The 18,265-nt window shown below is 38.1% G+C and overlaps 1 protein-coding gene across 6 annotated transcripts in view; it reads right to left on the bottom strand.

The window, feature by feature from the left end:
• CTNNA3 (catenin alpha 3) overlaps positions 1 to 18,265 on the bottom strand; it is a 450,315-nt gene that overhangs the window by 324,260 nt on the left and 107,790 nt on the right. For all 6 annotated transcript variants that reach the window (XM_065843203.2, XM_065843202.2, XM_071811659.1 and 3 more), the window contains 2 exons: positions 13,765 to 14,028; positions 7,825 to 8,028 (listed from right to left, as the gene is read on the bottom strand). In XM_065843203.2, coding sequence (XP_065699275.1) covers positions 7,825 to 8,028; positions 13,765 to 14,028 — 468 coding nt within the window. The remainder of the gene's footprint in view (positions 1 to 7,824; positions 8,029 to 13,764; positions 14,029 to 18,265) is intronic.

The raw sequence follows: 18,265 nt of genomic DNA, 5'->3' as shown, positions 1-18,265 counted from the left end.
TAGTGACAACTACTTCCTATAAACTGTAAAACAACCACCAAACCTTGTAAATTAAACAGCTAGGTAGATGTTGAGTTAACGAATACTTTAATATTTATTTGTAATGCTTTTTTATTGCCACAATCAATGATTTATTTCATCTTGGAAAGAGAAAATGCTACTTTATTGAAGGTTCCATGAAAAAGAATTAGTCTCCAGCAACCCAATAGATTTTCAGTCCTGTCAGGTATACCAAATACAAATTACTGACTACTGTACTGAATCATCCTCCACAGATCCAGGAGTTGCTCATCACGCTACATTACTTCAATGCAAGCCTTAAGTTAAGATCCGATTAATCCTGAAATAACTTGGCTCAGAACCGTTAAATGAAAAACAGCTTAAGAATAGAAAACATTTCATTATCTTGCTCTAGCTCACGTACATAGATCCCAGTTTATTGTAAATTCTGTGAGACAATCTATAATCAGGTAAATTTAACTGCAGCTTATTTTGCAACTGTAAACCTATTTGGAGAATTCACTAGACTACTTTTGTGTTTTAAGTACACCAAAAATCTTCCTGAACAGTTCATATCTGATTTCCCTATAAAACTAAATGTTTGACAAAAGTTAACATTTAGAAAAACACATACTGCATTTAAAAATGTAAGAAAACCCATCATAAGAGTGTTCAAAGTCAACTGAACTAAGTACTCAGCCAATGTCAACAACCGAATTATGAAAATGACATGTTTTCCTGCATAAATGCCAGTATAACATGCCATATGGGCACACCAATTTTACTGGAATAAATCTTTTTTTCTGAAAACATAATGCTCGATAAAGTCATTAAAAAAAACCCTGAATCAGAAAAACCTGAGTGACGCTTTCCACCCACACATCACACATTGAAATGTTGATAGTTTACATTTTGCTATACCCAACTTCCAAACTTCTCTGGAACAGCAGTTTTTAAAAATAGTTGAATATGAAGAGGACAGTAGAGCAAGAACATTTGAATCCATTCTTGTTACAAAATGACATGAATACAAGCTCCATTTGTTCATTTTCCTACACAGAAGTACCAAAAAAAGGATTTTGGAAAGTCATTCGATTCAATCGCTTATATGAATAACCAATAGTTATTCTGTTCTTGAACACTTTAACAAGGCATTTCTTCAAACTCCCTGGTTAGTCTAGTCTGCCACGATACACATTGGCGAAAAAAGTGGAAGTAACCAAGATGGACAAGTCAAACAGTTCCCTGTTCTCAGCCACCTAGATGTCACACCGAAGCATATTATTGAACAAATAACATATTTAACAAAACTCTAAACAGTTGCCGTAATCTTCAGCTGTGTCATATATGATTGTCTGGAATACTTTTCATTACATGGAGAAAACTAGAGACACATCTAGCTAAACAGATAAAGGTACAAAGCTGCATATGAAAATGCATTTCTTCAGTTATAGCTCTTAGATTCTTTAATTAATGGGTTGAATTATCAATTTTACAGATTCACAGTATCATGTAGTCACACAGACAATTTCACAGGAAGCTGCTATCAAACAGTGTTTTGGAGCTCTGTAAGAAAATGTACATGCCTCAGCAGAACTGGTAATGTCCTTCCAGCAGTTTCACCATCAACAACAACAAAGGACAAACACTGTGAAAATGGTAAAATACACACATTTAGACATGTATCAATATATGATCTGTGGACTGGTTGTAATACTTTTGATATCTAGCAAGAAGATCTCTTCTGACAAATGTTTAAAACACGTTGCCATAGCAGTTTTCTATAGAAGAACAAACAGTAGCTGGCAGGTACTGAGATGAGAAGGTTTAAGTATTTATGAAAAATGTATTCACGAAGGAAACTATACATTCCAGATATATTTTCAGCATACTATTAAAACATATTCATATTAGAATGTTCAGAATATCCCAACTACAAAATGTAATGCAAATTAGCCCCAAATTAATGAAAGTTTACAAGTGGCAAACACTATGTTTTCTGAAGCAGCCTGTGTTCTCATCGAGCCCCGCTGACAGGAACAGGTGAGGTGAAGCCTTACGGGAATGGAGAACATAAGCTCTACCATGAAGAGCTGTGGGAGATATGAAAAGTGTCTGGAGCTTTTTCACAGGTTTGGTTATTTGATTAATGCAATGTGAATCTTCTCTGGTAAGAGATACCAATTTGGGCCCTAATTTCTTTTGATGGAGTATCAGTCTTTTCATATACATATTATTAGCCATCAGTCATCCATTTTTCTGCAGCTATAACATAAGGATAATTAAGAGACACTAGTCCCAAGAGATGCAAATACCTAACAAAGACGGCGAGGCAATTCTTTAAATTAAACATATGAAACAGTCCCTTTTCAAGCTGAACAAAATGTTTCCTTCAATCTGAAAAAAACTCTTTTGGAAGATTTCTTGCCATTTCCAGGACTACTAAAAGTGTTCCCCCTGAGCACTGAAATGAAAAATCTACTGCTTAGAACAAGATTAAGTAGCTTAAATGCAAGCTACACTGCACCACTGTGATGATAAACCAAAGCGTCTTGTCTTCCCTCTATCCAGGGAATCGTTAAAAGTCTTCATCAGGAAACCGTAAAATACAAGTAACATGAAGTTTAAGGCATCTATATGTTTGAGGTATCTACATGTCCTTCCACTCTAAAAAAGAGTGGTGATAAAATGCTACACAAAACATTATTAATCACAGGCAGTCTCTACATGGAGATGGTGGGTCAGACCTTGAGCTGTTGAAGAGCACTCAAGAAAGGAGTGAAGCAAGGCATTAGCACTCCACAGCACTCAAATTTATGAGTTGAGAGAAAGGGTAAGGCCCAAAATCATGCCATCAATAAATAAAGACTCCTCATTTTCCACCCATTTTCTGGTTTGGAATTTCCAGCGCTCAGGTGTTCAGTAAATTAACAATTACAATTTGAAATCTAGACAGACACAACAGCACAAGTCCCAACTATCCACTATATCATCTTTCCTGCAGTTGGACCTTCCCCATATCTACAGAGGGTTCTGTACCACACATCTTTTCCCCAGAAAAAGGACTCCCTGTTTCAGGCATCCTCGTGCTTCCAGGGATCTCCTCTGCTCTCATCCTCACAGCATTTCAGTTTATGTGCTCTGATCTATACATGCCTCAAATACAAACGTGTCCCATATCCAGAAGCTGTGGACACAAGGTCTGTTGAAGCAACAGGCTTCAGAGAACCTTCAGGGAACCCAAAGGAGATAAAGCTCCAGCAGCTGCATTCCCAGTGAGATTCAAGTATGCAACACACGTGCTCCACCGTCTGCCACCAACTACTTCATCTCCTTTGCAGTGTCATTGCTGGAGTGGTCCAATGCTCTCTGCTGCAAAGCAGATGAGATTTATAGCCAGCCTCAGCTTGGCCTGCCCTGAGGCTACACAGGTGGTCAGGGCTTGATTATCAGTGCCCTAGACATGTACAATATGTACAATTGTAGTGGCAGAGCCCGCCCCCCCCCCGCCCCAGGGGGATGGGGTTGTCGCCAGCCTGGCTGAGAGGTGAAGCCAGGCTGCCAAAAGAAACTAAAGGAGCACCATTAGAAGGTAAGGATGAGTGAGCAATCGCCAGACACATGCGTGCAGAGCGCGTGGACAGTACATGCAGCCTATCACGTTATTGTATAGCACAAGTTACAACCAATCACATTGTTGTAAGGCACGTGGACAGGGCAGCTTTGCTATAAAGCCAGCCCGGTCCGACAATAAAGCGAACTCTGTGAACATCACATTGGTGTGTCAGGTTCCATGTCTCCCATGGAAAAAGCAACATACAATGTAGTCAATTTCAGTCCACTTCTTGATCCCATCTCAAGGTAAAATGTATCATTAGTCTCCTTCCTGCAGGTGTGAGAAGGGCTGGCTTGGCTCTGCTCCCTGCCATGCTCAGCCAAAACCTTAGGTAATTTTAACATAAAAACTCAGTTAAGAAACAGAAGTTTTTGAAACCCACAACAAGAAAGAATGAAATCACAACCTACCAGACAAGGCAAAAATAGTACTGGCCCAGCATACATAACAGTGCGTGTATGTGTATGTATATGTATATATAAATACACATGCACACATCCAATTGATATCCAGAATAAGTTGAGAAACTGATAAAGCTCAGATATGATGAAACAACATTTTAAAAGTAAGGAAACTTTAATTCAAGAAAGCAGCTATCATATCATAAGCATATCTGACCTTTCTTTAACAACCTTCTTTCAGTCTTGTCTAAACAATCTAGCCAGTGATCTCTATTCAAATCCACAGGTGGGTACAGAATCAGCATTGAGACATCCCATCCCTGTTTACTGAAGGCAGAGAAAGCAGTACCTGCAATCATCCTAATTGCTGCTCACAGCAGCCACTTTAACCTACACTCAATCACAACTCTATTATCCCTTTCGATCACCCAGATAAGTGCACATCCCTATTGTGACTGGGAGTGAAAGCAGCTAGAGAACTCAAGAAACATGGAGCCAGTATTGCTGCACTCCAATGTGTTCAATAAGTTTTCATTTTAAAGCATCAGCAGAGACAAGAGCTTGTCATTAGGAAAATACAAGTGCTTATTACTAGAAAATGATTGCTCCTACGAATACATTATTATCCACAAAGCATAGGATGATTCTGCCATTGATAAGCTATCCAAACTCACAATAGTAATTCCTGTTATTTGATGTCCTGAAATGCAAATACATCCCTTAAAAATATATGTCTATAAGTAGAACTCAGAGAGGATAACAATAGTACACAAATAATTCTGAAATACTGGAAGAAAAATTGCTGCCTTTCAGAAGAATAAATATGTTTGCAATTTACTATATGTCTGAATTACTTTGTGAGCAGAAAAACTTCAAGCTTCTTGGAGATAGAGTGTGTCTTTATTAGTGTAGAGCACATTTTGCTTGATTTTCCATTGCATCACCTCATTGTGATATAGCCTGTGTGATGAACAGCCACTACATAAGAGTCAGTATCTGCTGAAAAGATGTTTCTCTCAGCTTGTAGTAAAAACTCAAAATGTAACCAAACACTAATAGGCCCTTGAATTCACTTGATGTCCTTAAGACTTATTAAAGACTTAGAATAATTGAGAGGAAAAAAAAAAAAACCACAAAACATCACACATAACACCAAATTTAGGAACCACAAAAGCCATATTCCTTATACTGTTTCAAATTTCTGTAAGCACTGAGGGTTAGTTTCAAAAGAGGTGGGTGACGCAGAACTTACGCAGAATTTAGGCACTCAAGTCTTTGGCAAGGATCCTGTTAAAGCTGAACACTTCCCAGGCAAGCCAGAGCCAGGGGCTTTAGAGATGCACTGGGGGCTCCCAGTGTCAGCGCAGCTTCCAGAGCTTTCTGGCAAACCAGCTGCTCGCGAAGCATTTGTGAAGGTGGCACTTACTGTGTGGGGTGTCTCTGAAGTAATGCAGCTCCCACTAGCAACACTCAGATAGAAAGCTTAAAAAAGGTAATGCAACCAATATAACAGCAAGAAATGACAGGCATATCCAGAAAAAAAAAAATCTTCCAAGCAGCTGACTAGTACAACTCATGAGTGTGACTGAAAAGAACCGAAATGACAGTGGGTAGGCTTTGTTTTGTAAACCATCCACCACCAGGATGAAGACAGGACCAAAAGCACATCCTTTGTGGAGAGTGAGCAAGGAAAACTCTGGGCATTAGGCACAAATATACCATGCGAACATACGCACAGACTCACGTGAAGTATTACATAGAAAATGCGCTTGCTTGGGGAGTACAGCAACGTTCCCAAGGAGAGGAAGGGAATCACGACCTGGTTCTTAAACTGCACTGTGTTAACAAATGGCTGGCATAATTTTTATAGCTCAAGTCCTAACTTCATGAAATTATTAATAGTAGAGCCCAGAATACAGTGATAAATCAGAACTGTCTGCTGAATCTGTCATCTGTTCTTCAGTGAGTTAGAGCTGTGAAATAATGTAACTGACACATGATCATCTTCTCATTGAAAATCTTATTTAATCCAGTCCCGTTATAGCCATAAATTATCCTTGATGAGAGTTTTTCCATTGAGATCAATATTAATTGTATAAGCAGACTCCTGTTGTTTAACCCTAGAGTAACACTTCATACTTTTAAATCTTCTGTATTTTTTCCTTTCTGCTTCCCTCCTCAGCTTTGCCACCTTGTGCAGACACTGTGTCATGCAGCACATTAGGTTACACTTCCTCCTTTTACCATATTTTAAAAGCTGCTTCCTGACTTCCTCAAGTAAGTGGACTGGGATATGTATTCTTCTTTTCCCCTTTGTCTGCATTATGTAACCCTAAAACCATAACCATTTCTGAAATAGAAAAGATAATCACAATTTTGTTTCAAGAGTCCAAGAATTTCAGACCATTTGACTTACAATCACGCAGTTTTATTCCTGCAAGATGTAGAATTCCCCTAATGGGTTCTTGCAACAATCTCACAGCAATCTTTTGGATTCATATACAACACACCTGCATCATCTCACACGGTCTGGCTACTACCGGTTGAAGTCTTATTAAATTTGCCGGTATTTAACAGCAAACCTGATCCACCCTAGGACAAATATCGCAATAGACATAGCCTACAAGAAAATAACGTTCCAAGCCAATCAGAGCTAAAGAAATCTCACATAGCTAAATCATGTGTAGAGCACCACCAGGCAGGCTGAAGAATTATGTTGCATTCAACAGAAATTGCAGCTAAACTTGGAGTAAAAATACAAAAGTATCTTTATCTGGTATAGGGACTGAAAGAGCAACTTGAATTGACAGAAAATTAAATAAATCAGTTGTAAATCCCACCCACTCTTGGGCCCTTGATAAATAAAAAGAAAATATCAACAAGTACAATATGTATGAAATGAAAAAAACATCTGATATACGCATATTACCTTAGTTCCTATGCTTCATTATCCTAATGACAACAGGATAAGTCGAAGAAAACAGTCTCATTAGAACAGCTTTGGACTTGGTTAACTACTATGACTTACAGAACAGAAGGGAATTTCAGCTTCCAGAAAAAGAAACAAATAGCTGTATCATACAATTATCCTCTCAGTGTGCTTGATGAATCATCAAGTATCTTTAGATAAGAACAGTATGCCTACAGAAAATGTTTCCAGAGGAAAAGCATGATATTAACACTGTGTACCCATATTAATAGTATCAGTCTCTACTGTTTTATCATTTAACAGCCAGACGTAAGTGCCAAATTCATTCTTTAATAGTTATTTTTTAAACACAAACTATATTCCTTTTCAAAAATTCACAGATTAATTGGCCTATAAGCATGCCAAACAATCAGATTTCTGGATTTATCAAAGAATCCTTGCCTTGTACCTTTTAACAAATTATTTCAATTGTTGCATGCTACAGGAACTGAGATCACATTTTAAAGGTCTTGTCCTAAAATTTTAAGAGATAACTAGGAAGTGAAATTAAAAGAAACTTCTGTGAACATATAAAGGATTACGCCTGTTCTGCACTAGTGACAGTTCCAATAAGCATAAAATAACAAAGACACGTACATTGTATCTGTAATACAGCACTTTTCACAGACTGTATGATATGATTCTTATGATTTCTGGAGATCCATAACTAGCTTTTGCTTAGATTTATGTAGGAAAATGTTCCTTTCAACCTTTTGAATAGCATGTTGAGAAATTTAGGTTAAACTCTGATTTACATTACTTATAGGTTAAATTCTAGTATACACTAAAATAGGCCCTGAGACAGGCATTAAAAAAAGGAAAAAAGTCTGGTTACTTACATTGTTTATGTATTCAGAAAGCAGGTCTTGGAGAGCTTGGCGTATAGCATTGCATTCAGCAATGATGCGTTCTCGATGAACATCACGCGTGCAGGAAGAATCGGCCAGCAAAGCTGCTCCACTGATAATAGCTTCCAGACGTTTCTCTAGTGATGGCCTTATTTTCTCTTCATTCACTTCAAGAGGATCCAGGATAATTAAGTTCTGGAAAAGATGAGGAGGAGAGGTAAGAAAATTCAGCGCAATTAAGTTGCTGCTTTAATTTTTACATGCCCAAACTACAGTGGCATTATGTTTCCTTGACTTGCAACTAGCCCTTTCCCTTGGAAAGATCCAAGATAGTTTTGACTGTGGTAGATTCTGTTTTCTGTTCTTGGGCTATGCATACGGGTCATTTGCAGACAAATCTCTATCTAAGTTAGCAAATCCTACTGACCTAGACCCAGTACTAAGATGGCAATAGAGCTTTCCTGCCAGAGCTGGTTCACACTTAAGCACCTCACAGCACAAGTAGAACAGGATCACATCTACCTGCAGGCCATGTTGACATCTTCTGACTACAACTGCCTTGTCTTTGACTCCTTCCTCTTGTTTCTTACTTTTGCTGTCTGAGATTTAAGATTGTCATCCTCAGTTTCAACCTCTCCTACACCTGTATCTGGCATTTCTACAACAGAAAGGCTATTTGCCTGCCTTCATAAACATGCACACATTCTTATCACTGCAGTATCCATTTGGTCAATCAATTGTCACAACGCCCTACTCTACAATGAAAAACTATCAACCCCATTTTCAAAGCAAAGAACTGAGGCCCAGACTGCCAAGTTCATGGTAACACACAGGGTATGTCTTAAAAGAGTCAACTGTGTGGCACCTTCCCAAGTTCTCAGCCAGCATTGTTTCTCCTCTTCATGTCTTGTTGCTGTGCTTGTAAAAAAAGGTATTTCTTCTTTCAAACTCTTTCCTGTTTCTGTCTGTACTTCTTGAGGATTATCTGTCTTCCTCATCCTCTCATACAGTGTGTCTGTCTTGCATATTTATCTTGTAAATTCTTAAGATGTTTTATACTAAGCTAACAATGTCTATGTACAACTATGACATCCGCAGTGTATAAGTTTACTTCTCAGTAATATTCCCTATTTTACCTAAGTATCTCAGAGCAGAATCTCAGCTTTGTCTGAAAGAAGAGTTCAGCATCCCCAAAATTTAGACTTCTAGAGACCAGGAGGACCTCAGGATTTAAAACAAAAACAGCAGTGCTAGATGACAGCTAAGAATGTTAAATCAGATACATGAGCAGTCTAGTTCTGCAGATTTGTAGTTTAATACAATCCCACACTGTGGCAGAAAGTCACTGCTGCTACCTTTAGCAGGCTGAATACAGGCAAAGATCAAAATAGTAGCTTTTGTTCAACAACTGTTTTTTCAAAGGACACAGATATGTGGCCTCTTGCTTTTCACTAGCCAGAAAGCAGACAAAATCAGATAACTGTTTTGCCATGATAAAACTAATTACATCTGTGTGTCAAGCAAATATTCTGAAGAGAAAGAAAATGAGAAGTGATGTTTTCATGAAATATGAAAGTAAGTGTATACAAACTTCAGCATTTAAATAAATTCAAACTAGCAGTTTTTAATTTAACTGAACATCTGAAACAGTGCTACTATGGTCCAGATCACCAAGTCTATATTCTACATAAATCCATTCACCTGTTACATCTATATGTGATTCCACGCTTTCAGAAGAAATATTAAACAAGAAAACTATGCCATATACCCTCAAGTGCAACTCAGGTCAGGTACACCGGAACTTACCAGTGCTTATCAGACTACTTTTAAGCTGGAGAATTTTAATTATTTTTTCAATTTAGATTTAATATCACAATTTCAGGTACTGTCTAGCTCAGGCAATTCTAAGAGTAGTGAGATAAAGGTAGTAAGATAAAAGCTTAAACACCTAGGACAGGGGACTTCAGTGACCTTGAGATTTTCTTGTTGGTTATTATTAACATTATCCTACATGTTAGGTATAATTCAGAGAAAGAAAGACATTTTTATATGTTGAAGCATCCCATCTTTTCTGAAATACACAAGAATTGTTTTGAGACAGCTGGGAGATTCTCCAGCAGAAATAGAGAAAAATCAGACTTGATAATTTGAATATTTCCCAAGGAAACCAGTGCAGGCTCTTTCTGCATTACTGTGTCATTCAAACAGAAGGTTGTATTTCCCAGCTTGCAGGATCAGTGTACGTTTCTAAACATTCTGCCTCCACTAGTTCCACTGCCCTGAAGTCCCCCACCTCATCTAGAAGCATTCTAGCTACTTAGGCACCCTCAGCAATTCAGCCCCATACTTACTACCTATTAACACACATAAAATCAGTAGACAATGAACCTTCCTAAACGACCTCTGTAAGGCCTTCTGAGGCCTAAAGTTCTAGGATTATGTTATGCTTTGTACCAAAAACTAGGACTAGAAGTTTAGTCTTCAAATTTCCACAATGACTAGAAAGAAATGGTACTAGTGAATTTCTGTCTGTCCCTGCCTTTTCTGTGTTGAATTTTGGGATTTTCACAGCAGTGCAGAATATCACCAAAAAATCAGGCCGGTGATACTGCTAGTGCAATTTTCTGTTTTCTACTCTGAGAGACTAACCAAAGTCTAAAACTAAGTTTATGAACTTGTTTCAGCAAGTGACAGGACAGACCATTAAAATGGTTAAGGGGTCTATGTCAGGTGTTTATGTGCAATCAGCAGATGTTACCTTGGATTAAAGTATTAACTACATATTTCCAAGTTCCTGCATTTTCTCAAACCAATGTTTACATATCCAGAAGCACAAAATAAACTGAAAAGGAGTTTATGTGCAAGCAGGAGGGAAAGAGATTAAATATTTTGAAGATGAAAAACATAGTTATTTGTATATCCATAAAAGCAACATATTAACCTTATTTTTATCTCTTAACTACTTCCTATTTGACATGGGAGACAGATTTATTTGTGTTAGAGATTTGAAATTCTGTCTCCCTCATGTGTTCTGTGCTACCTCACCTCTGCTGGAGTTGTGCCACTTAGGCACTATTCACTTGAGCAGCAACTTCGCTATTGCGTTCCTACGCCTTAAGTACCCTCAACACTAGTCCATTCATACAATGTCCACCATAATGTAAAACACATCTGCCAAGTAGAATATTTGTGTTACTACAGAAAGAAACAGCTTCACTGATTATGGAATACTAAGACATATTTGAAGGCTACAGCCAATTAGTCATTTAGCTAGTAAAACGACTGCCTTCAGATCTCAGATGAAACAGGAGTAGCAACGTTTTCCTTTGGGAGACAGTTTGTAGAAAGCTGATGCAAAGATGGACAAATAGCGCTGGCAAAAATCTACTACAGTTTAGCTCTGAATTTAAAAAAAAAAAAAAAAGGCAATAATAACCAGGAAAATACGATTTAAGATTCTGTCCACAGATCAAATTCTTCAAGCAATTTCATCAAATATTTATGATCAGTACATCTGCGCAGAAAAGACAATCCAATTTCCAGCCAATCAGAAGACACCAGATATGCGATCAGCAATTTTGCATGTTTGTTTTAACAGAGCTAAAGAGTGGTTAGCTACCCAAGTTCTTCAATACAAGCAAGCACTGAAAACAGAATTATTAAACAACTGTTTTCTCCCTCATTGGTCTTCTGATCCATAAAAAGGAGCGCTCATGGGTATCCAGAAACCTGGTTCTATTTCCTGACATTTTGAATTGATTTCAGTATTTTGACATTTCATAAGTAATTGCTCTGCCAGGTAGCCATGGGCAGTAAAGGACCATGTATCAGATGGACACGCTAACAGAGTGAGGCATTCAAGACCTGTATCATTTTGTGAGAAATCTCTTCACATTCAGAAGATGAAAGATCAGTGAAAAGCCTTAGATAAGCTGCACCTACACATTTTTAACACAGATCTTAATATGCAATGTTACAAACTTAATTGCAATTTTTGGGTTATTTAAGAATGACATGGTAGTTATATGGAGCCTTTAAGAGGAATTCTTGAGAATCTACTGATTTAAGAGTTAACTCCTCTAATTTACTTATAAATCTGTAATAGCTTTCACACTGCCAGCACTGGCAAAGGACGACTAGCATAGCAAGACATCTAAATACTGTAATAGATCGTTGAGTAAGCTCCATGATATAAACACTATAAACGTTTAACGAGATTTGTTCCCAACAGACTATTTACTACATCAATCTATTCCACGGAAGTGTATTTGCAACAGGGAGATAGAGCAAAGGCTATTTCAGGTCGTTAGCCAAAAGAACTTCCTGTAAAGAAAGAAAAGTGAAACCATCTAATTCACAAAATCATTTTAAGAAGTTAAATGCTTTATAAATTGTGCTTTATCTAAGTCACACAGTTTCAATTCCCATTTGTGTTACCTAGGTAAAACCATATTGAAAACTCCACAAACAAGTGGATTTTTACAACAGTCAGACTCGTATGTGCTTATGTTTCCAAGTAAAACCAAATTCAATCCAGAGGAGATTTTTTTCCATTTTGTGATTACCATAACTCTTATAACAATAATAAATTTAATTACATTTTTTTAAAAAAATCATTAACATGGTCCTGCTCACCTGCAGGCAAGATGAATTCATCTACAGTCAGAAGATGCAATCCTTTTGCCAAATTTCATTTAAACAGTTTGTAAGTAAAACATGTAAATAATAGAGTCCATTTAAAGTATATAATTTGTCATTCAGAGTTCCATTGTAAAAAATCAGTATTACTCTTAAATGTTTCTCTTTAATTTATGAAGAAAAGAGATTAGAAACCGTAATTTTAAAACCCGGTGTGAGAAGCAAAGAAGGATCACCTGTAACTTGCAATTGTAGCCTGTTCCTTGCGGGGAAAAAATTCCACTTTGAGCATGACTGAGAGGTCTGCTTTGATCAATAAACTGCCACTACAAGATTTGTGTCATATATGGATGTCGATGTATTTATCTACGCTTTCACTGAAAATTTTAGACAAAATCTATTACCGTGAGTCACAACATTGATTCTCCTGACAATGTATCAACAATACTGGAGTTCTGAGGTTGAGATCTGGTAACTCTGAGAAACCACAACCAAAAAGACCCATATTTGTAAATGTGTTTAGAAACTTTCATTCCTTTTGTTGATCTAGGTCTAGACCAGATGAGGAACGTGGTCTGTAACCTCATCTCAGGAGTCCTTTTATCACTTTTGGCAGAGCAATGGAAAATAACACTGGTAAGAACCAGAGCAGCCATGAGAAAAAGGGAAAACTCCATACAAAAGGTTAGGATCAGGTCAGTAGTAGAGAAAAAAACTGACCTTCTCAAAGCCTTTGGCTAAACAATGGAAGTGGAAATGCACAATCTGGCAATATGTATTGGTTATGTCTCTTTATTTAATGATAAGCAGAAAAAATAATTAGGTTTTTAAATCCTTCAACTATATGAATCACCTAACGATCTCAATGACAAGCTTTGGAGTAAAGGACTTCATTTCACATTGTATTAGTTCAAATGCAGTCAAGGTAGCAGCGATCACCATCATATGATAATCACTGCTATTTGCAAACTAAACTCAGAGGTTCTTCCCACTTACTTAAGGATGTGTCTGTTTCCACCATCAGTGACACAGTTGGAACTAATTCTTGCCTGCTGTATGAAGGAAGCCAAATATTGAGCGTACATGACGACTAAATTCCAGACTCTTTTGAAGGAAGTGATAGCTCCCAATTAAATAACTTAGAGTGATACTATTTAGACTATGACTAAGCAGAGTATCAGTTTCTAGTGTCTTTAGGTTCATCAGATATGATACCAATAGCTAATTTTTTTTTTTTAAAAGAGTGAAATGAACTTTTTTCTAAGAATGTTGCAGTTCCACAGGTTTACATACCTCAAGCTCATCAAGGGCACTTCCAAGAGTAGCTGTGTGAGATGTAGGTTGTGCCATTTTATTTCCAACTCCTTGGGAAGCATTAGAAATTACATTGAGAGCATTCTGTATTTCATTGCAAATTGAATCCTTGCTGGCTGTAAGGGACGCAACATCTGAATGTTCCAAACAAGCTGAACATATTGAATGTAGGAGAGAAGAATTCTCCTTCAGGGATGCACGTGCTGCAGCAATTTCATCTCGCTGATTGCTAGATTTCAAATCCTGTCAGCAAAAGAACATGCAGTTTATTGCCAAAAGCACTTCAAAACTGACAAGTAATGTATAAACAATTTTTTTTCTATCTTTACTCTGTTTAAGGAAACATCAAGTTAAATTTGTCAAAAATTGTGAAAATGGGCTACAACAGTACTTACAATTGAATCATCTTTACCTCATGAGAAACAAACAAAGTCTGTGTAAAACAACTCCAATTTTTATTGTGCCTTATTACCAGCACCTTGAACTGTCCACAGTTTATTTGGTTTTAAGCAGTTTTCCTAAGAGAAAACTGGCCTGGAAATCAGCTGTCTTTCCTCCCAGACATGTTTTTCTTAGCGAAATAGAGCAATAGAGAAAGAGAGACGTGCAGACAGGATTAAGCAAGAAATTCTGTGATCGCTGCATTTAAACAAGTTCCCTGTGCTTGCTTCCCTGTCCCACCAGCGTATATCTGGAACACCCTGCAGAAAGGAAGAGCAGGTCAGGGATGGAGCCCCGTGCTCCTGGGAAACGGGACGCATGGAAGGTTTGGAAATGAAGAAGGTGCTGATGAGAAGTCACCTCTGAAGTGCCACTGCCTGTTTCTCCTCCCTTCCTGCTATGTACGCACTTATAGCACTCAGGGAGCTTACCACACTCATCACATTTCTCCCTTCTCCACACAGATCTTTTAGAACCCTGGCTCCTGCCAGTCCAAACAAGGAGAGCACAGCTTCACAGAGTTACCAAGTCAGGTTTAACTGTTTCTAGGAATCAAGCACAGGAGCTGTTATTCGGACAGCTGCAAGTTATGGACTTGGATGCAATCATACAGTCAGCATCAGGATTGTAAGGAACCTCCTGTTGCATCCATCCTATTTTACTCCAGACGTCCTCCCTACTCTCTTTTTGCATCTTCTACCTTTGGAGAAAAACTGGTAGGTATCTGCAAAATGGCTTGCGTGAGAGAGTTAAATTCAGGGGAAAAATTAAAAAGGAAGAGAAAACAGCATATCAGAAAAACAAAAGCCTGTGGCACCAGCTTCAAACAGCGTAAGAGGCTCAACGCAGAATGAACAGCAAAATGCGTACAAAGCTGCTCTCAGCCTGCTCTAAAGGAAGCTGAAATCTTTCTAATTATTTTACTTTGCCTTGCATCAGGCTGCATATGCATTATTTACAAAAGCATCCTAGTATCCACTTCTCACTGCATAAAGTTTATAAGTTTATAGTTGAAGAAAAGAGCATGCAATATTGAATGAACCAGTTCTATGCTTTTAAAATCCCATTTACTGCAAGAGATACTTCAAACATAGGACTGCATCTTACTTCCTCAAGCTAACTTGGAAATCTCAGGGACACAGTAAAGAACCACCATCCAAAAAACGAAAAATAAATACTATGACCCAATATATCAATGAATCACCTCTGTGCAGGAATGACTTCATTGCCCAGTGTGCTCAAATCCAAATACTAACGCACCTCCAACCTTGGCAAAGCATCTGCAATTTATCCAGTGAACTCCCAGCAAAAAAATGTTATTTATTTTTGAACACAGACTCTTGCACTGATTAGTGAATCTACGTTTCCTACAAATAAATGAAAAGACAACAGAATGCCCTCCTTTCTTCTGGGCTGCAGGAAGCTACAGACAGGGACATACAACAGCAAGTCAATACAACACTTTAGTCCAGCTGGCTGCTATTCTTAGCTACTTCTTATTTTGCTGCATCATACACAAATGAACTCAAAAAGTCCTTCCAAATTACTTTTCCCCTCTAAAACAGCACTGTCTAACCAGGAATGAGGTGTTCATAAGAAATCCCAAACTGGCAATCCAGTAGCACAAAGCCAGTCACAGCAAGTCAATAACAGGGCATCTAGAAACAGTCCAAAACATTCATGTGTTATTGGTTTTGAAATACAGAATGTTTGGTTTCATACAACGTTGTGTAGAGTTTCAGAATCATGGTATTGGTAAATTCACCTATGAAGAGCCTCACTTTTATTAAATAACCTTTTAAAAAAAATTAATCCTTAGACCCATGAAATTCATCACTACTTTTGTTGTTCAGTTGTGAGCCTTGGATAGCCTCAAAAGCTGCAAGGCTGCTGTTCTTTTCCACCTTGATGAAGAATTAATTCCTCAAGATTTTTTCATGTGAACAGGAAGAGATGTCTAATAATCATAGTCTGATCTTCTGCGAAACAGGTCAAAAAACCCTACAATTCAGTGATTTCTCTATCAAATATTTGCATATGTGGATTATCAGAATAATGTAACTAGTTCTCTGAAGAAGAAAGTTAGTCTCTACAAACAGATTGTTAACTCATAGTCGATAAACTTTTTCCAGTGGAGAGAAAAATACAGAAACCATCTGATTCCTTTTTTTACTTGTCAAAGAGAACACACCACTAAGAAACACAAGAAAGCAAGACAGACAGCATACAGTTTCTTTTGAGTTATCCTTTGACAGAACATATCACTTGAGAACTACAAGCCGAGTGTTAACATTCTCCCGTGAACTATCAAACCATCACAGTTCTGAGCATGTTGACAGGCACTGTGCTGAATTTGAATGACTTGCACACTTTCAGATAAGTTCCAAACTAAGACCGTAGACTTTTAAAGGTCTGAGCATTCAGTGTATCAAATCTGGCTGCACTCAACATTGGACTCAAACTCTGCCTGTACTGACCCTTGCCCAAATACACTACATTAACTTTGACACAGAATGCAACAAGATATGTTTCTCAAGCTTCAAAAGAACCAAACAGGGAAAAGTATGTGTAGAGGATTGGAATATCTGTAAAACATGGCACCCGAACAAAAGGAACAGGAAAACACATACTATGACCATGGGTTTTGTTACATATTTTTTGAGATTATTGTAAGTATGGATGGATCACCTTCCACTTGCACAGAGGTAGAAGACAAACAGAACTACGGAGAGGAAATTTCCCAAACAAGTTCTTACTATTACTCTCTTCATACCTTAATATCTGAGCATTTGTAGTTCATTCAGCTCCATTACTGAGCATTACCATATTTTCCTTTTTCTTCACAGTTTACCACTTTCCTCTTATTTAAACTTCTTTTTAGACTAGTGGACTATTTTCACTGATCTGGGATTTATTTTTTCCACACTAAATCAGCAACTGAGCTCTAGATAGGTCATATAAGACCAGTTTAGATCAAAGATAATCCTGCATCAAGTCACTGCCAATCTAAGAGGCCCAGTATAGTATAGTATACTTTCCCAGGCTGCTGTCTTAGCCCCCCTGGGATGTACTATTATGTCTTCCCCATACCTGGTTGGCCCTGATAAGAATGAAAAAAGAATGGATAGTCAAAGGTATCCAGCTGTGCATAGTTCCAGCCAGACATGGTCAATGGACAAGACCACTTTGAATGGAAAGCTTGAAAACTATCTTCACAGTTAAGCTTCTGTTGCACTACTTCAATAAGAAAACCTGTTCTTTATGACACTTAAGATATTTAAGGTTTGACAGCACAATACACCAGGAAGCCAGCTCTTGTTCACAGCTCCTGGGATCCAAGCATCACTGTGGGTATAAACCACAGTGCCGTATTTTGCACTGGCCGCAGTCAATACAAGGTTCACAAAGGCAACTTCGAATGAAGTGCACTGGAGTGCTTTAGCTCACTCTTTGTAGACACAAGTGCCATTGAACTGAGTTCTGTCTCCAAGAAGAACACAGATATACAAATCCTCATCATTTCCTATTACTATAGGGCTGGGGGACAAAAGCATTACTTTTTATCACAGTTTAAACTTTGACATTAGTGTTTAGCTTTCAGTCAAAAGTGACTGCCAAATTACGTGTATTTGGTGAATCAAAGACAATGACAAAATTCAACCTTTTCCCAGTGCACTCAGGCACTGTTTATTGGGCAAGACCCAAGTTTACAAACTTCCTAAGTACTGTGTAGTCATTCAGTGGAAGGAAAATATCTCCCAGACAAGAAAGTGAAAAAGATCTGGGGTTGATACTCACTGCCACATTGCTCTTCAGCTGTGTCAGTTCTTCAAAGATACTACTTTCACACAAGTTTTAAAGGCTTATACCTGCCACGGCCCTGTGAGCGCCGCCAGGGCCCAGATCCATCCACTCCTTGTCCCGGAGCCCTGGTTCAGCTCAGCCAGGGACACTCAGCCCCCTCTCTGAGCTATGTCGCAGGAGTGCCAGGCACCAGCTCGGCCACAGCTGCCTCCCTTCCAGGCCTCAGCACACAGAC

The sequence above is a fragment of the Patagioenas fasciata genome, chromosome 8 (genome assembly GCF_037038585.1).
Source record: "Patagioenas fasciata isolate bPatFas1 chromosome 8, bPatFas1.hap1, whole genome shotgun sequence".
Taxonomy (NCBI): Eukaryota; Metazoa; Chordata; class Aves; order Columbiformes; family Columbidae; genus Patagioenas; species Patagioenas fasciata.
This window is presented reverse-complemented; position numbering and strand designations above follow the sequence as displayed.